This window comes from Pungitius pungitius, chromosome 6 (genome assembly GCF_949316345.1).
Source record: "Pungitius pungitius chromosome 6, fPunPun2.1, whole genome shotgun sequence".
Lineage (NCBI taxonomy): Eukaryota > Metazoa > Chordata > Actinopteri > Perciformes > Gasterosteidae > Pungitius > Pungitius pungitius.
Window position 1 is genome coordinate 3474818 of NC_084905.1, and position 23257 is coordinate 3498074.

Below are 23257 nucleotides of genomic sequence, written 5' to 3' on the forward strand. Positions count from 1 at the left end.
AAAATAATCACACTAACCAATCAGTCAGTAACCATGCACCAAAATGTTGACCCCGGAGACCTCAGAGCCAACAAGAGGAAGAAGGATGACGATCCGTAGCACGAGCCACAGAAAGAAAGAAACGTTGCAAGCACGTGGTCTTGGAGCCGCAGGCCTAAAAGGAAGTCAGGTTTAAGGTCCGAGAAACAAAGCAGAGGTTCCCCCGATAGCAAATAATATTTTCCTCATTGCTAAACACTACAACGATCCCATCTGCAACCGCAGGCAGCGGCTAATTGGGAATCAAATTTCTCGGCTTCGGTCTGAACATAATAAAAACTTCTACCTAAAAGTGTTTATTTGCCTGCGCTGACCTGTCTCCCGCTTCATTTCCAGTGTAATGGGGAACAGCCTGCGGTAAGAAGGCTGTTCCAAGATGTGGATAACATCAGAAGATTCCCCTACTACTGCTGAGTCTCAGTGCATCACTGGAGCTGATTAACTAGGCTCCCGAAAGCAGGTCAGCTGATCGCTTGCTATTCATGCATTTCATTTACCGGCCAGCCTTCACTCTGTATACAATTTGCCCGATTGAGTTGCTGCTTTTAAGTCTACCTCATGATTAACCTTTACAATAAATTACACTGTCAAAAGGTGTTTAGTTCTTTCCATGACATTTGCAATTTTCACCTGAAGCGTTTTGTTTTACTACATAATCGCTACAAAATTGGTTATCTGTCAATGAATACAAAGCTCGGCTTCATGTTTTGAAAATATTGATATATCACAATGATGCGAGTTCACTGGATGGAAGTGCACAGGTTGCCTTCATTACACCTGGATTTGACCGACTTGAGTCAGAACAGAGCAAGGCTGCTTTCCTCCGTGAATCAAAGCACGTCACGGACATCCACCTGCGACTGTTGCAACAGGTGCCTTGCTCCTCCCTCCTCGCTCCTCCTTTCCTTCTTCCTCAGTGTGCAAAATGGCTTTCCTTGTTTACCAAAGCCTGTGGTTGCCACGGCGAAAGAGGCACCTGCTCGGGGAGGACTGTGCCTGTCCACCTGTCAAACGGGGGGGGGGGGGTATCAGCGTCAGGTGGGGGCGCGGCTCAGGTGATTAGCTCCACGGCATCGCGGCGTCTCGACGTGATGACACGTCTGCTTTGTCCCCGTTAAACGTCCTTCTTTGAGGTCGGGCGAGATAGTGGTGGAGTGACAAGTCGGATGGACCCCGCCGACGGCCACGCAGGTGATGCTTCGAAATGGGCCCGTCGCTTTTAGCGCTGTGTCAACGCGGGCGGGGGGGTGGGGGGGGGTGGGAGCTGCCAGCAGAGAGCAGGCCTATCTCGTTTGGACAGGAGCAAATGAGGCAGAAGTCACAGCTGACGCTGATCCATGCCATCCGGACTTATCTCCGTGTCCAGAGGCCATATCAAGCAGACGTCTGCTCATTGCGCTTGCTGCAAATATTTGTGCCTCGTGTGTACACGTTCACACGTGTTCACACCTGCGTTATATAGATGTAAAGCATTCCCTGAAAGCATCGTGTAATTAATGTATTGGTAAGATTCTTGGATTCTCGCTATTTCTTAGAGAACATGATGGGAGGGTATTATAAGTAGGGCTGCTGAGGGGGGCTTATTTGTTCCTCTTGAGCTGCATGAGCTACACGCTGTGTGCTCTGCACGACCCGAGTGTGACCGAGTTTCTGCCGCATAACAAGTTCCTTTTAATGACGTGGGAAAAGTTGGAGTATTGGTTGCAGTTGTAACAACCCGACCTTTTTTGTTGCGAGTGAAACAAGGAGCTCTACTGGCTTTCCAACAACGACACTGGCACAGAAGAAGAGGGCAATGAGATCGATAGAGGTGGCGGGGTTAAATATTGATCTCTAACAGTCAAATTAAATGCATCATATAATATGTAAAAATGTCATTTTCGAGCTGCACTCAAATCTACTTCAACAATTACCTCACTTTACCCCAGATTTCAACAGCTTTCCTTACCTCAAAGGAGGCGAAGGAAGAAGAATTAATTAATTAATTAGTAACAACTCCTAAGAAAGAAGAGAGCTATTCAATAATGCATTTCATTGAAAAATAACGACTCAATGTCACATTGTAAAAAATGCAAAGCCAAGACAATTAGTTATAAGCCGTGAACGATTTATGTCCCCTATATCGATAAAGAATAGACACATGAACAATGAGGTAGGGTCTACATTTTATAAAAAGAAAGCGTTACACTCTGCATCAAAGACTTTCCACCTTCCTCCCATCCCACATCCTCTCAACAGAAGCTTTTGTTTGGCTCGCTGTGCTGACAATCCTGCGGGGAAAAAAGAACAATGGAGATCCGCACACCTGCACAGATGTGTGACGGGAGCGACTATGATCAATGTTTAGACGCCTAGGTGAGATTTGTTAGTGGCTGACAGCACTACAGCGGAGCCATTAACCGGATCTACTGTTTTACGTGGCGAGTGCAAACAGCAAATCCCTGCATTTAAATATACAAAAAGTCAACCGCATGGCTATGAAAATACATGCAGACTAACCCGACCTTGGCTGCCTTCCTGCTATACTGTAAGTCAGGTGGATTCATTGAGCAGACCTGGAAGAATCTGCAGGCATCTCTCGTGCTTGAACCCCCCTGCAATGCATCCTTCACTCACCAACTTCACCAGAAAAACACCTGCGAATCTCTGCAGGCGCAACGGCCTGCATGTGGGACGGACTCTGGCGTAATGACAATCTGGATACCTGCAGCTGAACTCTCCGTCTCCCAGTAACCAGGACTGATGCAGAGTGGGACCGTGTCAAAAGAGATATTGATGTTTTTTTTCATTCTTACCGGAGCACATCCTCTGCAAATAAATGCGACTTTGAATGAAGTTATTCTCGTCCCTGTGAAAGTGGGAACTGCTGATGGCGGAGGACTGATGGAGGAGATGAAGCTGACCGCCCACCACAGTTAATATGAACAACCAGCCAGATTTCCCAGCTAGAATGCAGCAGCTCAACTGGGCTAATAAAGCCAGTCTGGTGTGGGCCAGTGTGAAATGTGATTCCTTTTGTGGATGATTCCTCACCACAATGACAGACACGGACCTCTTGTGGCTCATGAGTATTGAAGCCTCGCTCACGTGGGTCTTGAGAAATAAAGAAGACGTGGTGACTTGTCTGAAAAATTGACTTGTTTGCACCTGCCACAGGTGTCTATAACGATTTGTTAGGAAAAGACCTGCCAGGCAATTTTGGATAAATAACAGCGTCAATACAGAGAAATCCCTCCGTCTCTGCAACAGACTATGCAAGAATTAAAGACCGAGTGACATCCTGCTTCTCCACAATCATTTTTTACTTCACTTATCTTTAGCAAGATAATCCCTCGGATGAAAATGAGACTTGGGGTTGGCGGGGGATGAGTTTTTTTTCTTTTCCTGTGCAATTATTGGGCTCAATAATACCGACGGAGGTCTAGCGAGGAGACATGTCAGCCTCCACATGTGAGCTGAGGGATCTTCATCATGTGGAGATGTCATTCATCATCGCCATAGCAACTCAATTAGTATCCTGTTCCCGGTTGTGAAATCACTTTTCTTTGAGTCTTCTGCTACATCATGCACAACCATCATTTGTGATACAGCTACAGGACGCCTGTGGAGGCTACACTTTACTGAAGAATATTCAAGGCTGTCCATGTTGTTTCTGTGCATGGGTGAACAAGCAGAGCTTGATGTATATTGAAAAGATAAATTAATAAATCAAGGAGGTCTATTAATTTAATTGCTATTAGCTTATAAGATGAATATTGCAGAAAATGAACTGCGGTGTAAGTGCAGCTAATCAGGCTGTGGGGTTCAGAGCTGTCAGAAGACCATTGAAACTCACTTATGTAGTGAAACTTTTATTCTACCGTGAGAAGGATTCTCTCTAAGCCCGGGTTCAATGTTGATCTGCTCCTCCAAAGTTCGATTTCTCTTTTAGTCTTTGAAGTAGAAATGTTACTGCAGCTAGATCATATTGTCAGGTAGCATCTCACTGATGCCAGTGACCACAGAAATGATGTTTTTAAAGACTATACAATAATCATCAGTCCCGATATTTAACAGCAGCAGCATTTGCTGTCAACAATAAGTAGAATTCAGCAACGGAACCACAGAGTTCAACAGCTTCTGGCAATATTGGTTATATATATTATTGTAATCTATAATATATTACGGTATATTTTATTAAACTGAATTGGGTAAAAAAAAGGATCGTCAAAGTGTTATTTAATGCTTTTCGGGTTGGAATAACTATTAAATAACTGCAAAGCGTTTCAGATTTTGATTAATTGTTTTGCAATAAATGATACTGGATTGTTTGCTGAAATTGATTGGCCCTGCCTACGATATTATTCACCAGCTGCCACTGAATTTAACATAAGCATTTACCTGATGAAACACATTCCTAATGGTGGGCAGCAAATGATGGGCTAATAGAGCAATTTATCAAAAAACAAATTACCTAATTAAAGGAAAAAGTCAGGAAAACACAACCATGAATCCAACTATCCTTAAATATAGATTTTTTTCTGAAATGGACCACATTACGTGTTGTCCGTGGGGAGGAAAAAACAACAAGCACATGATGTTGTTGCCGGAGTAAGATGGAATTAGAGAGCGACGTTGGCCCACCTCTCGTGGAGCTGTCATCAAATATCAACGCGTTCACCTCTCTTGCTCCGGGGGAAGAGGTCCTTCCCCTCCCTCCCTCCCAGCCTTCACGCTTCGCTTACTCCCGCCCAGGGATACCACGCCATCATGGGCTCGCCAGTCTGTCCTCTCAGAAGGAGACTGGGGAGAAAAACCTGGCCGACCCCATCTGCTCACGGAGCGCCCACGTAACCAGTGACGAGCGAACGCAACACACTGTCAAATGGAGATCTAAAATAATCCTGAAATAGTAAAAGTGTTTGCGACATGCATGGGGGGCATTAATGGGCTGATCCCAGACACGCCACTCCATATTTTGCCCGAAATGATCGCAGCGATGGGGATTTGTGTCAGAGCAGTGCACTGATGAGAGTGTACACGGGCAAAAGGTCCATCTTAATTACCCTGCCTCACGGTGGATGAATGAGATCGGTTCGATGATGGTGGCGATGACCCCATCGTCGACCTATCAAATTACACCCCTTTCTCTGGCTTCGTCCGGCCCACATCGAGCTCTCGCTCTTTTGTATGCTACTGCCGTGCCAAATGAGCCATTACTGTAGCCTGGGTTGCTTAATGAGAGAAAGGAAGACATCTGGGCAGAAATAATGACAACAACTGACGGGGACTGCAAACGCCACATATCCAGCGAGGGAGGTCTATTTCTCACAGTAGTAAATATTAACTAAGACAAAAATGGACAAAATGGCAAATTTGTTATGTTTATATAAAAAGATTGTTGGTCAGCATGTTGTTATGTTGAATAAAATGTGTTTAGGTTTATCATAGCAGGGTCTAACATATTCATGTGTAGCATATGTTCTTATAAAAGGTAAATGAATGTGAGCTTGAGGCAAACAGATGCATTTTACTAATATTATTCAAAATACTCATACTTTCTGACGAACGGAATTAATAACTAATTGATCATTCTGCTCTGTTTGGTGAACATCTGGCATTACTGACAACGTGCAAAACAACCGTCGTCACGTCCTCTTTGAAACACAAGATGCAACACATCCCTGTGGGTCGCGGAAGGACCTCCAATGAGACGGAACCACGCTGCTTTTGCATGCTTAACTCTGTACGCGGGTCTTTGACTGCTTCAAATTCACGACTGCGTCGTTTTAACACACCAACCACACATTTCCCCTGAGACGGAACGGAAAACACAATCTGTAAATTGCAAAGAGCAATAACTTCTACAAGCAGGGCCATTTGCTTCAGTCGTGATGAGACATGGGTTGAAGTCAGGAGGACAGTTAAAAGCTCTGATAAGGAAGAGGATGAATCGGCGCGTCGGTTATCCCGCTTCTGTAGCGGTGCGGGATCTGGACCAGTTAGTGCATTTCCCTCTTCAGGGAAAATATCAGAGCAACGTTGTGAGCACGCCTCACGCACATCAAATACGAGTCAACCTCAAATTGGATCAGACATAACGAGAGCACTGCAACAACCTGCTCTCAGGAAGATCTGGGTTTCGCTCCCGAAACGAGGTAGGCCTCCATTTCAAAGCTTGACACACACAGTCTGCTGCGGTGGCTGACGCTCTGAAATGAACAGCATATTGTAGAGAGCATGAGCGATTGCCTCATTAAACAGTAAACATAAAAGCATGTCAGGCATTTACAGACGATCATCTAGTCAGCAAATGTGCTGGAAAGCAACAATATCTTGCGTTTTATTGCTGTTGAGTTGTAACGCGGCGGTAATCTGCCACCGTCCGGCCCAAATGAATCAATACGTGTTGTGATGGTGAATGCATGAATCCGTCTCTCATTTGTCGGGGGCTGACAACGTCGACGTGAGTGTGCGTGTGGAAGCTGGAGAGGGGCCCCCGGGCTCATTTTTACCCGCGGGTCCCTGACCCAAATTCAGGACGGCAGTTGTAAAAACATACAGATTCTGAGTCAAACTGCCGCTCATTCTTTGAAATGTAGTGCGGTGCGGTTGCCCAGTGAGTGCTGGGTCTCTAAATGTTGTTTAAAAAAGGGGAAGGAGAGAGAGCTCAAGCTCTGGAGGACGCAACGAGCGGTTGTCTGAGTGGGTTTATGGTGGGAAGAGAACTGAACGGATCGAGCTGGTGGCTCTGGGGAAATCGGTCTTAAAGTCATTCATTGATGCATCTTCAGCCGAGCTGGTAACCTCTGGAGATCTTAGTGAGCCAGGGCACTGCTCTGATGGACTTAACTGCAGCTTTAGACATCTAGCATTTCCAAGGAAACAGCCTTTCCGTGCGACACCTGTGCTTTTCTAAAAACCACTATGTGAAACGCAGTATGCATACAGCGGATGGATGTGCAGTTAGTTAACATACATACATATATACTGTATACTGTAAGGACCAAGAAAATGATATTCTCTAAGCCTCCTCAGTAGAGCCGGAAGGTGATACTGGCTGTGAAACATTGACTTCACAATCATTTGAAAAAAGGAGAACTAGCAAACCGCCTCCATTATTCGACATGTGTTCACCGCAGAGGTGCAGATTAACTTTTGGGTGACGGAGAACTGGTGTTCTTTGGGGTAAAAAAAAGAGATGGAAAACACAGCAGTTTGACTCCACACCTGCAACACAGGAACCGGAGCAGCATGGACAGCATCGAGCCTTTTGTACCATTATATTATTGAGTCAAGCTTTGGAAATGAAACTGAAAAAAAAGCAGCGTGACGGCGACAAACATTCAGAGGTATTTATTACACACAAAGACTTGCAAAGCCACTCGGAAAGCTTAAGCAAGCCCACTTACACGGCGCCGTGTGTCTGCCTTAGTGGCTCGCAGCTATACTCAACCCCCAAGTCCACAGGCGCTACTAAGTGTCACTCCACGACATGTGAAATGTTCAAAAAAGGCTGACGAAAAGCAACAACGATTGTGCTCATTTTCAAACATGGATTTAGCCCGACTACTGTGATTTTGTACAACAGTTTACTCTATAACACACATCACTTTGCAGCAAATTGAATTCCATCATAAATGGGACAATTGGGGACAGGAAATAAGCACGATATCCTCTGATTGCCAGGCTTGTTTGGACTGTCGTCAACTATCCGACGACACAGCGAGGATTCTCCGTTTGAATGTTCGTCTGTATCCTTTCAAAGTACAGCTGGCGTAATGATTGGGACCTTAAACTTTTTATAATTGAGAACTCGGCGGGTCATCCACTTTAGGCCGCTTGATGATGTACACTATAGGCTAATGTCATGACCGATAGATTTACCTTCAGGTAATAATGATTGGCTCAACAGTGTAATATATCTGACATTATTGCCTTTCCTGTCCGACACAAATCACTTAAATTGCATTGCTTTTTACTGTTTTATCAGCTCAGACGCTGCGGTTGGTTCATCTCCTCCATGGTTGCTGTTGCTCACCACGTAAAGCAGACATTGTGCTGAAAAAAAAGTTTATTATCACTTATTCTTCTTGCTTTGTCACGCTGCTGCTGTTTGTAGCACGATGAAATAAATGGAGCGCTCCCAATGCAAAGAACTATCAAAGGATAAAACATTAACAAGGCAGTTGTGAATATTACATTTTCTGTGACAGTCTCACAGCACTAGCATTTCCAAAAATGACCAAAAAGAATGGATAAGACCTCGTTAAATCGATAAACCAAAAGCATGACCTACACGGATATCTTCTATTTTTCAGGTGAGTAATATAAACACATTATTGACCACATTATTGACCACCCATTGCCCGGGGTGCACAATTTGGCACATAGTCATTACAAAAGATCCTGCTTGCTTATGTATGCAGAACCCCCCCCCCCCCGCCCATTATTCTCATATTCTCTCTGCTCTTGGCCTATATTTGGAGAAAACCAGATCCCCATGTTTCATGTGCCTGGCCAAACACAATATGTAATGTATTATCATTCCTGATGAGACGGTTTTCCAATCACCACCATGACCACAACAGATTTTGACCAGAAGGGGTCTTTCGGATGGATACACCAAACACTGAGGGTTGCCTATGTGCTCTGACCGCTAGACTTAATTCCTTTGCAAATCCCCACCTACCCATTCACCCCTGCAACTCCCCTGCTCTATTTCCCCCCCCCAACCCCTTAAGATTGAAACACAGGAGCTCCGCGTCCCAGTTGATTTGCAACATCAGCTAATGAGCTGAGCGCCGCCGCACAGCACGCCTCGGAAATCGAAGCAGCCCGAGAGATGTGTAAATTAGAGTGAAATCTCCAGACGATCCGCTGGTCAAAGGCAGGGATAAAAAGATGTTCACCAAGCAGGTCAGCCAGTCTCAATCAAGACCCTGCGCTCTTTGCAGAATGCTAATAGCGAGACTTCCACCAGTGTTTGTATACAGATATGTTTTCTATGTAAATGCTGCAGAAAAAAAGGCTCCCAGGATCGGCGGTGTGGGGACTATATAGAGGATATATTTAATAATGTAATAAATGCCCGATAGTCAGGATTCTGAAGACCTGTCATCTATAACTGCTTGTTTTTCAGCATTGATTAAATCCGCCGACTACCCATCCAATCATAGCCGCAGGCGTGAAATTCAGGTGGACAGACAGTGCTGAGGTTTACTCTTCATTCTGCCGTTTCAAACTCAAATAGAATTCAACAGCCAGCCTTTCACGGTGGATTGACGGAAATGAAATGCATTTGACAGCACAGCACATACAGCTTGTTTCGTCATTCCCATAAAACCCGCTCAACCCTCGTCTATTTCCCCGCGCCACGGTCGTTGTTTCACCTGCCAGTGAGTGATGGCAGTTGAGCTGTGCCTCTTGTAAAAAAAATAGAATACACAATACAAACAGGCAAATAGCTTCAGCACCTCGCATCGTGAATCCCACGAGGAACGGGACCGCTTTTGTGAAATGCTTTTTCTGAAATGCTTTTGTGAATTTCTTTCACCCAGATGCAGATGTTCAAATACACTTCTTACAAACCACCTTGAGTCGGTCGGTGGCTCTGCTCTTTGTAGAGTCACAGCGCAGGTACATTTGAAACCTTAACCGTTGAACACAGCGATCAAATCAATGTGGAAACTAATCTTCTGTTGCCGAGGACCAAATGGTTTATAAATCCTGCAGCAATCCCCTAAGTAAGCACAGGAATTCATGAATGCTAAACACATTTGGTTTTCCTCAGCTCTAACAGAAGTCGTGGCTTTGAACTACCCCCCCTCATCTACTTGTAGGACAAGACTGCTGAGCTGACATCTCTCTTTGAAATAGGATTATCAAATGTGACTTGAGCTTTTGATATGGCACGATGATGGCAAACATTGGATGGGCTCATTTAGCTAGATTGCAACTTATCTCTTACCAAGGATAAGCAACTGATTTGGCAGAAGGAATCCCTGTGTAGTGTGTCCTTCTTTTACTTTTCAAAGGTGCTAGTTGGCAAATTTCTACCACGGTGGATAGTTCATTTAAGCTTGAAAGAGCCTGAAGAAAGTTCTCTGCAAGAACACCAACACTAATATGCTCCAAGGATGACACCACTATCCTTATTATCACTGTACGTGTGTATGTGAGCACAAAGGCCACTTGCTTTGATGATTGTTGGCTTCAGAATAGAGCTGTCCTAAGGAGTCGTACTCTCAATCCTAACAGCACCACCCAATGCTGTTCTAATCTACCCGAGACTCCCCCCGCAGCTCAGCTTCTTCTAATCCCTTATAAGAAAGAGCAGCCAGATGGTCATGAACAACTGCTAGGGGGCCAAAGGATGAGCGCATCTACAGAGATGCCTGGAGTGCTTGCTGCTGTTTACCTTGGTCTTCGAGTTACAACCGTCAGCCTCGTGCAGCGGGTGCTGTCCGGGGGGTGAGCGAACGGCTGCTCGCTCATGTGTGCGCGCGCGCACAGTCGGAAAGAGGAGAGCCGCGCCGTACCTGGCGTCGGGTTACGGCGGGGGGGGGGGGGGGGGGCATCGTTCCCCCCCCTGCCGTCCTGAGATGAGATGTCTCTGCTTCAGAGGCAAACCTCCTTACCAGCTGCAGTAACCTTGTGATTCCTGGAGTGTCAGAGGTCGAGCCGTGCGGTCCCAGGGGTGTCAAGATACAGCATGCCTCTCACCCTCCCCCTCCCCTATATCTCAGAGTGCTCAGTGCACCTCGCCCCGACCCCCTCGCTGGTCGATAGAAGCCTGGATTCCCCTGCTCTGCTAACCTTCAAAAAGGCACCCTGCTGCCCCAGAATCCAGAAAGGCAACCGGGGCACCATCTGCTGATGGGCATCACGCTGATGGACGGGTACACCGGCCACATGTTGGCATTCTAACCCGCTCCTCACCCCACTCGCTTCCCATGGGACACTGATTAAACTGTCATTAAACATGATCTACTGGTGGGAGGAAAACAAGAGTATCAATCTGCGGGAGCAGAAAGGAAAATGCATGGAGGCTGTTCATTAAGTGAACATTACCAGAGAAAAAATTCAATTATTTCACAGCAGGGGGGCTGTGCTGCGCTCGGGTAAAGTCCACAGCCGCTTAAGGTCCCCACGCACACACAGACACTCAAACACATGATTAGAGTGAATATCACTTTAGGGAGAGCTTCGGCACACTTTTGGGACGCTTGTGCCGCATTCCCTTGGAGGCCAACAAGCCGGGCTCCACATGATTCAGGGGGCCACCAGCCTTGAAATCCAAAGCCTCTTTTTCCCTTCCCAGTTAGTGGTGTGTAGCAGCCCGTTATTAGTGGCGGAGTTCGGCCACTGAAGACGGTTAAGGGACAAATTGAGCCCGGAAAGAAGCAAACGCTTTCCCACCCAATCGCCCATGACTGCCCCCTCAGAAGGTAGCGGATCATAATGACCCTATGACCCCTGCCAAAGGTTGACCTAAAACAGCCCACGGGGGTCGCTTCCGAGCTGTTAAAAAGCCAAGCAGTCCGGCATTGACATGCAGGGGGTGTTGCTCTTTGAACGTAGGGTGTACTAGGACCTTCATCTGTTATCTGTTTTCTTTTTTACTTCAAAGGAAGAATGAGATGAGGTCGAATGAGTAAATCGATGGGTTAAGTGCCATGACGAGAACCCGTGACACCATGGCACATGTGATTCATGCTTCAACTGGTGAGCAAATGTCCACTTCAGCTCTTGATCTTCCCGGGAAGCAATTTTGCACATTTTAGCCCTTTTTTGTGCTTATTTCATTTTTGATTCAAATTCTTTTCTCAAAAAATTACCCATTTCGTCTTATTCAATGAACAGAAGAAATTATTATCCCCCGCAGATTGATCCTTCATCTGGCTTCCCTTCCTATTTAAATATCAAGACCAGAGCACTTACTTGCACTGTGGATGTACTGAATGAGTTCAAAGGATGTATCTACTCCCATCAACGTAAGTCAATGTCTGCATCGGTGGATCCAAAACCAGCTAATCTTCTCTGACCCTTTCATTCCCTTAAACAAACATCGCATCAAGGTGAGGCCCGTAGAAGAGCCGCTGAGCCACTCGTTTCTTCGTGGAGCGGCTAAGGATACGAGTGGGATATGGAGGTGTCGCCCCGGGGCATAAGAGGCGGCCACCGGGCCCGGCTACTGTCAGTGCTTTTTCCTTTTGGTATCTGGAGCAGACAAAGTGATGGATCTCGGTTTGTGTGGCGCATGTGTACGTGTGTGTGTTTTCAATGCTGGCCCGATCACAGCTGGGCTCAAGTTAATGCCCACTCTGTTGCCTCCAAACGTGCCCCAGTTAGTAGGGCTCACAACCCAGTGACAGGGTGGGACGGGGTTGGTGTTGGGGTATTTTTACGCTTCGCTGCATCCACACAAAAGACTTGGCCCAATAACCTATAAGCCCTCTAATCCATTCTGTAAACATTCACGGGATGCCCACTTTTACTACAAATGCCCACGCACGAGTACACCGCAAAGCCGGCCACACATTGGTCAGGTCTCTGTGGGTTGGATCGATTTGTTTAAGGCAAATTTGGCGCATAGACCCATCACATTTGTTTGTATTTTCCCGCTCCCAATTATTACTGAGGATTACAACGAATGCTGATAATTACAACATTTCCTAATGCAACGGTCGGGGCCAAATTGTCCTGGAAAGATTCTGCACTTTAGAATTGACTTGATTGTCACTGTCAGTCCTATCAAGAAATAATAACGAGAAGCTCAAACATCGGATGGTCTTTAGAAATCACCCAGAGCTCTAGCTGACCATCTCAACTCTTATTTCCTTGGGGCATGATGTGTTGCTCATTAATGTAACTGTACTGTGGAGGCACATACTTTTTCACTTGCATGCCTAAAGCCGCGTTTCAACTCCCATGTGCACCGTAAATCATCTAACCCTCTCAGTGAGTAACCCTCCACACCCCCCCCCCCTCCCTCCTCCACACACACACACACACACACACACACACTGACATATGTGGAGCAATGCCACTGTCATATCCAGGAATAGAAACATGCACAATGTGAAACAGGCTGGATGTAATAAAAATTAATAATTTCACAGACGAACACCCCTTTGCCATCATGTTTCCCAATAATATTTAAAAAAAAATTAAAAAGACATATCACACATTGACATTTATGAGCATAATTACAGATGCAGTGTTCCTAAAGCCAGATTTACCGGATAATCTTTGAAACCCTTTCTCACATATTTGAACATTATCAAGATTCACATGAAGTGTGTTGAGAAAATCACTGGAGAAATGAAGAGCCACTTACCCAGAAGATGAGGTTGAAGATGAACATCATATACTTCAAGCAGCAGAGGCAGCCCCTTGCCATGTTGCACTTCTTGAATTCTAAAAGGAACACAAAGGATAGGTCCAGGTAAAAGACCACGTATTTGCTGCCTTTGGGAGAGCTGTACTTGTTGTTGGTCTTGTCTCCTGCGGCGCTGGCGTCGGGGGCCACTCCGGCCTGGCCCGGCTGCGCGTCTTTGCGCGGCCCCGTGGAGCCGTAGAACGCGCCGGCGGTGAAGCCGCGGCCGCCGAACGGGTGGCCAGACGTGGAGGCTTGGGCGAAATCAGAGTCGGGGCTGTCTACGGAGGGGCTGCGGTGGATGGCTGACTCCTCACTGCTGGACTTCTCCATGCTCTAGGGCTGCAGCTGCTGATGAAGGGCTCCCTGACGCGCCGTCTACCATAGTCTCAGGGATGAAAAAGGGGCTTACCAAATCCCCCCCCCCGCCCCCCCTCCGAGTCACCGCTGCTTCAAACTCTGAAGCAACAAAAAAAGATGAGAAGCCTTCCGGGAGAACAACTACTTCCACTTCAGCCGGGTGAGAAATCCTGCAGCGGAGAAGTGAGTGTAACTGCACATTTCACTCAAGTGTCTCCTGCGAGCTGCTGCTGTCTTGCGGCGGGAGTCACGCGTCTCCTCTTGTGAGGGGCATTACGACAGCCACCGTCTTCCCTGGGAAGAAGTTACAGCACTCCCTCTGTCCCCTCTTGTGATACCACTCTCCTCTCCTCTCCTCCGCTGCTGCTGCTGCTGCTGCTTACGGCCGGCGGGCTGCTCCGGCAGGAGAAAAAAGAGAGCGCGGCGGGTCCCGGTCGCTCCACTTCCACGTTGTCTTGCTGAGCTGGTAACTTTTCTCTCTGCCGCTCTGCTCCTCCCCGTGTGCTCCTCTCCTCTGATGCGGTCTCTCTCCTCCTTCCCGATGCCCTGGACTCTCTCTGAGTGCGCCTGCCTCCTCTAGTGTACCATCCCGCGCTCAGCGGCTCTAGTCCTCCTGCACTGCACTGCACTGCACTGCCTGCCTGCGCTGCGCTCCCCACCCCCCCGATGCCAGCGCTCTGGCTGATGCTGGTGCTATTATTGGCAGACGCAACTAACGGGCATTCCCTATCTCCCGAACAAGAGCACTGCCCTCCTCCCCCAACTCTCTCTCTCTCTCTCTCTCTCTCTCGCTCTCCCTCAGCCCCTCCCCGCTGAGAAGGCAGCCAATGCAGCAGCTGCAGCCAGACCGATGCTCCTCCTCTCTGCTCCCCCGAGCTTTAATGAGCCCATCACCGTGTTGGCTTTGGTTGCACATGTTGAGCCATCATACGTCTGCCGTCAGGAGAATTGAGGGGCCAGAGATGAGCTTCGCAGTAGTGAAATACAACAAAATATTAAACCAAAAAAGTCTATGTAGGTTAAATAAATGTAGGTAAATGTAGATTAGTAGGGGTGGTGACTGTGCTCGCTGTCAAGTGGCAGCCATTTAACACTCGTTTTAGTTTATGCGTCTCGTAATGTGTCATTTTATTGATTGATGTCGCTGTAAATAACCCATAGTAAACTCAGACAGACAGTGATTGATTGTGTTTGCGATGCTAAACGCTTTCTGGGCAAAGGCGGGGGGGATTGACACAAAAAAGCCAACAACATTTTACACAGCTTTGACTAAATGTTAAAACATATGCATTTCATTAGAAAACAAAGGCAGACTGACAATTTTCAATAAAAGTGAATTATTATCACTGTATTCAAGTTGCGTCTGTGTGACCTCGCCAGCGAGATAATGCCCTTATTGCCTCAGAGAATGTACCTTTCTCAACAGGACTGTCCAGCGGGTTTACCTCGAGGACGCACATTATTCCGCTTTGTTAATGGTCTTTTGTCAGCTGAGTGCCGGTGAGGCTCAACCTCCAGACAGATGGAGAGGGAGTTTCAACTAAAGGGTCTTAAAGCTCAATCCAGTAATACCCAAATCAACATGGACAAGCTAATCCAACCCTCTTGTGTTTCACCATTGGAGAGCAAAAAACTCCAGCGAGGTAGGGCACATAAAACGCGGTTTTATTCAATTGGTAAGTTTCAGCGGGGACATTTAAAGTATGATGGTTTGAATGATGAAATAATACCTAACCCTGGGTCGAGCTAAAAGGAAGAGTTGTGACTCCAAATCAACGCCCTAGTGAGCTTTACTATAAGGCAGTTGCATAAAAAATTTGCCCAAACCAACAAGCCCTCCAGATGTTGGTAACAGAGCTGCAACCAACAATTATTTTGATAATTGATTAATCGGTTGATTATTTTTTTCAATTTATCGATGAATCAGATAAAAGCTTTCATTTCCAGCCCGTTTTTCTAAAACAGAACTCCAAGTAAGAACATTGAACAGGATTTGTTTTAACGTCAGAACTTCTCTATACTACACTCACTCAACTCTCATACTCAGACACACACCGAAACACGTGTATACACCACTTCTAAATACAGCTGCGTTATTCCTAAAGTCCACAACCATCTCCACTGTCTTCATGGCGTTGAGCTCCAGGTTGTTTTAGCTGCGCCACGTCACCAGGTGGTCAGACTCCTGCCTGTAGGCGGACTCGTCCCCACCAGAGATCAGTCCAATGAGGGTGGTGTCATCCACTAACTTCAGGAGCTTGACGGAAGAGCAGAGGGGAGAGAACGCAGCTTGGGGGGGGGGGACCGGTGCTGATGGGCCAAGAGGCAGAGACGTGGTGTTGCCCCAGCTACACGTGCTGCTTGCTGTCAGAAAGGATGTCAGTGATCCACTTGCAAAATGGAAATAGCTGGACGCAAGTTGCAACGGAAAAGGATTCCGTTTAACCCTTTAGAGTGAATATATAAACCCACAAAGACATACTGAATCCAGGCAATTTCCATTTGGTGAGTTTCGGGCCCTTAACTCCAAATTCGATACCAATTTAGGTCAGTGGTGCTCTCTCGGAGTGTTACACACATTCATCAGACATCAGTGGGGCTCTGTGCATGTTACTGATTCCACTAGTAGCCTGAAGGACACATCTGAGCCTTCGCCCTCCACACACAGATCCATCCATCGACTCGGAGCAACGGGGCTCTGTGCTTCTGGGTAACGGCGAGAGGGTGGTAGAGAGACATTAGGGGAGACTCGGCAGAGATGAACGACCGTGGGACGGCACAGAGGAGTCGAGGCATGGGGAGGAGAGGAAAGCTACCCGGGGGCCCGCAGGGTGCGACGGGGGGGTGAGATCGCAGTCAAACATTCTCTACGATGCCGAGTGAAGCGGGCAGCTCCTTTTGACATATGTATCGTGCGAAGATAGACGGGGGGTGGAGAGATTAGAGCTCAGTGGGAACCAACGGGGGGGAGGGGGGGGGGGAGCTCTCGGAGCCCTGCAGACAATGCTTCACAGAGGGAAGCCAAAACATTTCCAGGGCCGCTATGAAGAAATAATGATACACGAGTTGTGTCAGGAGAGCAACCTCGCATGGATCCCCATGTAAGAAACGTCAAGAGTTGCAAGAGATACTGTATGGGTTGGATACAGTATGGCGGGGAGAATTAAGGACAGCATTCTATCTGGTTTTACACATTCAGCAAAGAAGTAGTAGTGGGTAAGTGGAATGTGCTGTCCAAATAAATAATAAAAGAACTTTTGCAATTAAATCCTTCCTAAAATCTTCAGCTGAATTTCTCGAAACCTCTTGTGCTCTCTTGAGTCTTCACACGGTGTCTCCAAAACAGACCTAAATCTATTTCATTGTGCTGGCAAGGAATTAACTGAACAATAAATGCTTTATATATCACTACAGTTGTGTTTTATAACGGCAGAGAGCGATACGTTTTATAATCCATCATGATGAGAAGAAAAGTTGTCAGAAGTTGTCTGCTGCTGGTGGAAGTACAAAGCTGCACACTATTTAAGGAGTAACCCTATTCCGGTATCACACTTCCATGTAGTTTAGAGTCAGTTATGGTCAAAATTGATAGAGAGAGTGGCCATGACTCTTCCTACGGGTTAAGTTCCAACAATACTGGATCCCACATGATGCAACTTAACTAAAAGCTTTGTGACCAATGAAGTCCCACGTTATCCAAACACAGATTTATCATTCAAAATGTATTCATAAATTGAAATTCCCACACTATAACCTCATCAAGTTCATTTTCTTAACTGTGTACTAGGTGTACCGATCTTCATGTTGAAAATTGGCAGAGTGCACCTTTAATTTGACAAACTCATATCAGGACACAGCCTCCCACTGGTGGGGAAAGTCTGGCATCAACTGAACATTTAGTCATAGCCTGGTATTATTGTATATAAGGTATTATACAGGGTCATGAAGGTTAAACTAGAATCCACAGCTCAGAATTTGTTTTGATACCATACCATAAAATTTGGGAAGGTCTAGTGAGACCTTGTGTGTGTGTGTGTGTGTGTGTGTGTGTCTTTCTGAATGCCTTTGATCATAACACGTTTTTTTTTATTCACTCATGCTTGTTTTCCTCAGATTTCATAAATTATAAAAATAAATATTTGTTTCCTGTTGGTTAGCAACACTCTGGTTACTTTGAATAATCTTTTGTCGTTATTTTTTGACATTCTATAGACTGCGTGACTAATTAGACTATTATTTAAAGAATACTTGATAGATGTATCCATCATTTCAATGCAGCCCCGTGAAACTCATTTTCCCTAAAATGTCACTGAATGAACAACCCTGGTAGCTTTCAACACAGCTGAGAGGATTATACAAGACGAGGGAGTGCTCTACCTCTAGAAATGTGTAAAGCTGGAGGTGGTCTAAAGTAAATACACACTTGGTTTTTACATTCAGCCAATATGAGATAAAACTTGTAACGATGTTTACCTCCCCTGTTGAGGGCATCTGCTTTAAATCTGGTGGCGCGGTGGTGGCTGTGTCCTTGTGTCTGTGAGTTGTTTCCAGCAAAAGAAAGATTAAAATAAATTACCTTTTCCATGCAATATATAAAAGTTGTTTTTTTTCGTTCAATCACCAGAGATACCTCTGAGAATAATTACATTTTAGACCTACAATTTAAGACAAATTTGTTTTTCATGTTTTTCATTGGATAAAAGACGGTATTTCTTTCAACCGGTAGTCAATCTCTGATACGCTGCCAGTGAATGTTTCTAATTTACTAACTGGAATTGAATCATGACAATCACAGCCACAAGGTCACCTCACACATGACAGAATCCCAAAAATAAAACACTGGCTCCGTTAAAATGTCAAATAGAGAGACTTTTTTTTTTTTTCTTCAAATGATAGCGTATGTTTGTGACTGTGGAGGAACATAACTGATGTTGTCAGCGCAGCGTCATTCCAGTCATCAAAAATGAGCTCTGCTGCTCTTTACATGTGCGAGAAACAGTGTTTAATATATAATTACTGTAGCCAATAAGCTTTTGCTCGTATTACACGAGGCATTAGAGCTGCAAAACCTTTGACCAGTCAATCTGAAACCATACCCAACCTGCAGAGAGACCGTACATGACATGCAACAGCACGTGATCCTAGTGTGAATGTGTGAGCACGGCCCTGGCATAAGGAGAGAATTACGACTACAGTGGGTTTCCTCCCATACAACATGTCGCTGCCAGGGGGTCCGTAGCTCCTATGTAACGGCACGTGCCCCGAGGACCACGTCGCACAGTGACCAGTAACAAGTTGCTCATCAGACATGAAGATGAGAGCAGGTTTGCATGGACCACTGGTTGAAGGATGCGTTGTGATGTGCAAACATGGTTCATTCTGACATCTGCCTCGTCCCCACAATCAAGTTAATATCAGACGTCAGTCTGCTTTGGTATTTATGCCTTTATCTTGGCCTTTTATGACATTCTGTATATTACCCTCTGGTATTAGGCTGGCCAGACAGTGCCGCCATTCTTCAGCCATTCTTGGATGATTTGCAACCAAAAAAGTCAATAAAGGTGTCTGGAAAGGGTGTTAATTAGGAATTTTATGACATCGCGCTCGCTTGAAGATCCAATTGTGATGGTGTGTGAGGATCCCAGATAACGCTGGAAAAGATTGAGCGCTGTTTCTTAAAGTCAGACCGGCATCTGGGGATATGAAACTCGAGTTCACTGTCCATTTGCAAAGCTCAACACCGCTCCTTCAGTCATATCTCACACGCTTATCCAAACAGTTTTGTATCTGAGGGACAAAGGATAACAAATATCCGCCCTCTCCTCATGTGGGAAAACCCCCCTTTTTCTCACACTGTGAGAAAAGAAACAGCCGAGTCGAGTGGCTCTTGTCGGGATGTGAGTGAAAAAGCGGCAGTCATGTCGCACTGTAGCCATAAACCTACAGGCAGACACAGGTGCACTCGGGGGGGGGGGCACACACGCACTCACATGCGCATATGAAATGAAATACAAGTAAAGCCCCAAAGCCCCAGCAGCCAGTCCTGCAGCCAAGCCTCATTTTAAACTTAATTCCTGCAGGCCCGTCCATCAGAGCTTTTGGGTCCACCCGGTTGGACAGGAGAGACGGGCGGGGTTTCACAAGGAAAGTGAGCACACTCTTGACTACAAGAAATCAGCATTTAGATCAGAAAGTGTCTTTTGTCATCGCGATGCAACGTAGTATCACAGTGCAGTAAAGTCCAGTTCAATAATGGCCGTTGTGACGTCTGCAGAAAGACGCATGAATCCCAGAATCACCGCGTCGGTCCAATGAGCGCATTAGTCCACCAGTGTCAAATCATATTTAAAAGAGCCATAGCTACATGATAAAGATGGTATGGCAGCAATATGAAAATAATCCATTTCACTGAGAATGTGTGGAGGGAACCTCTGAAATGCAGCTCTCGGTTATTGATTTGATGTCAAGTTAATTCAAGTTGACTGGGGGGGGGATCTTTCAAAAGTACGATGAATTTCTATGTGAGATGGTAGAGTTGAAACTTTTCAGAAATGAGATAATTGGTATCAGCGGCTGATGCATTCACACAGATAGCAATCTCTGGGGGCAAATATCACCCGTATAACATTTAAACTAGTATTTGTCTATTCGGGATACTGAAAATATTGTAATTTCAAACAAGTGGCTACTACTGTACATAAGAACGGACCGTTCACGTGCATAAATGTCCTATTTACAGTTTAATGATTATATATGTGATTTTAAATCTAGACATACACTCACCGGCCACTTTATTAGGTACATCTGTCCAACTGCTCGTTAACACTTAATTTCTAAGCAGCCAATCACATGGCGGCAACTCAGTGCATTTAGGCATGTAGACATTGTCAAGACAATCTCTTGCAGTTCAAACCGAGCATCAGTCTGGGGAAGAAAGGTGACTTTGAACGTGGCATGATTGTTGGTGCCAGAAGGGCTGGTCTGAGTATTTCAGAAACTGCTAATCTACTGGGATTTTCACGCACAACCATCTCTAGGGTTTACAGAGAATGGTCCGAAAAAGAAAAAACATCCAGTGAGCGGCAGTTCTGTGGGCGGAAATGCCTTGTTGGTGCCAGAGGTCAGAGGAGAATGGCCAGACTGGTTCGAGCTGATAGAAGGGCAACAGTGACTCAAATAACCACCCGTTACAACCAAGGTGGGCATAAGAGCATCTCTGAACGCACAGTACGTCGAACTTTGAGGCAGATGGGCTACAGCAGCAGAAGACCACACCGGGTGCCACTCCTTTCAGCTAAGAACAGGAAACTGAGGCTACAATTTGCACAAGCTCATCGAAATTGGACAATAGAAGATTGGAAAAACGTTGCCTGGTCTGATGAGTCTCGATTTCTGCTGTGACATTCGGATGGTAGGGTCAGAATTTGGCGTCTACAACATGAAAGCATGGATCCATCCTGCCTTGTATCAACGGTTCAGGCTGGTGGTGGTGGTGTCATGGTGTGGGGAATATTTTCTTGGCACTCTTTGGGCCCCTTGGTACCAATTGAGCATCGTTGCAACGCCACAGCCTACCTGAGTATTGTTGCTGACCATGTCCATCCCTTTATGACCACAATGTACCCAACTTCTGATGGCTACTTTCAGCAGGATAAAGCGCCATGTCATAAAGCTGGAATCATCTCAGACTGGTTTCTTGAACATGACAATGAGTTCGCTGTACTCAAATGGCCTCCACAATCACCAGATCTCAATCCAATAGAGCATCTTTGGGATGTGGTGGAACGGGAGATTCGCATCATGGATGTGCAGCCGACAAATCTGCGGCAACTGTGTGATGCCATCATGTCAATATGGACCAAACTCCATGAGGAATGCTTCCAGCACCTTGTTGAATCTATGCCACGAAGAATTGAGGCAGTTCTGAAGGCAAAAGGGGGTCCAACCCGTTACTAGCACGGGGTACCTAATAAAGTGGCCGGTGAGTGTATATTGATACCAGAAAACCTAACTGAATATTATTATGTGCACAATGACTGTTATGTAATGCAAAAGCACTCCAGAGTGAGCCTGGAAAGCAGAATGAAGCCAGATGCAAATCATTTTAACAGATATTTGTCTTTTACAAGAAACAACAAATTCAATTTGCGAGAGAGCTTGTGTTCTGATGTTACGGCGAGATTACACACACCAAAGCCACCGTTAAAATATGATGACACAAGGACGAAATGCAACTGGATTTCTATATCTGCCTGCGCACACATACTAGCAGTTGGTGTGCTGTGCAGTATGGGTGCGGGTTGATGGGATCAGGAGAGAAGCGGAAGCAGGCTCTTATGCGCTTTAAGGGGAGATAGAGATCCGGCACGGAGAGGATGCAGGATGCGTCTCCGAGTCATATGGGGAAAAAATGGCAACCGCAAGCGGAAAGCTCGCCACTCAGAGCTCAAGTGTCCACAACCAGCTGGTGCCGTTGGCGCAACATGAAAACTATTTACAGTCTGTAGAGGAACACGAATATAAATGTTGGTCTGATCTTAATTTCCTGTTGGACCCTAAAGCTCTGTGGCTGTTTGTGTGTTTGTGTGTGGCGCCTCATAAGAAATCCAACACACATTCCTAAATATCCGCCAGTGCAACCAGGGAACAGGTTAAAGACAAAAATGACCCCCCCTGTGTACTGAATGAGTGGTCCACGGAGAGGTAATGTGGGAAGAAAAGGGAGGTGAATATGCACCGTTAGAAAACAACCAGACCCGCAGCTTGTGGTGTTTTCTAAAGTTGAAAAAAAAAAAAAAGGCCCCCGTGTCTTCTTCATGGGGCGGCGAGAGCGTAGTTGCGCAGTGTTTGTTGGCCGATGCGAGTCATCCACCGGCTTAAGTGAATCTATGATCTCTGTCAATCTAAGCGCGGCGGGATTAAAGAGCGACTCTCCGCAGGCACCGCCGCGGTTCCACCTCGGGATACCCAAGCCCCGGCGGCGGGAGGTGGCGAAGCAGCTGGGGAGGCGCACGGGCCACACGTCTGCACCACGTGCAAGCCCCGTTGATCCCGCGAGCGCTTGTCAAGCACCACGGCTCTCTAAAGGAACATTAGAGACGCGGCCGGGTTGGGGTTCATCAATATTTTAGTTGGCCGTTGGCTGAAACGCAAACAAAGGAGGGGCAGCCTGCAGCGCTGTGCTGGGACAGAGATGGAGGAAGCTGGACAAGATGAGAAGATGGGTGGAAAGTCGGTAGCACCGCCCTGAAAATCCGTGCTGGATGCGCTGCGGCTGCTGGCTGAGGATGGATTAAAAAAGGCACCACAGCTTGCCAGAGGAGTTCTCCCATTGTGTGCTCCACAAAGACCTTTCATCCACGTTCTTCATACGGATGTTGGGGGAAGTGCATGTAGTGTGATCCCGGAGCTGCCAATGACGTATACCGTCTCCCATTAACATAATTGCTTATCATAAAAGAGGCATTTTCACGCCCACGTACATCTAGAAAGAGAGAA

The 23257-nt window shown here is 46.3% G+C and overlaps 1 protein-coding gene across 6 annotated transcripts in view; it reads right to left on the bottom strand.

The window, feature by feature from the left end:
- Window positions 1–23257, bottom strand: part of tspan9a (tetraspanin 9a) — a 124065-nt gene that overhangs the window by 41638 nt on the left and 59170 nt on the right. For 5 of the 6 annotated variants that reach the window (XM_037450551.2, XM_037450552.2, XM_037450549.2 and 2 more), the window contains one exon: window positions 13361–13440. In XM_037450551.2, coding sequence (XP_037306448.2) covers window positions 13361–13423 — 63 coding nt within the window. In that variant the 5' untranslated portion in view covers window positions 13424–13440. Of the gene's footprint in view, window positions 1–13360; window positions 14551–23257 lie in introns of those variants that run through there. The other variant, XM_037450548.2, reaches the window with a different exon arrangement.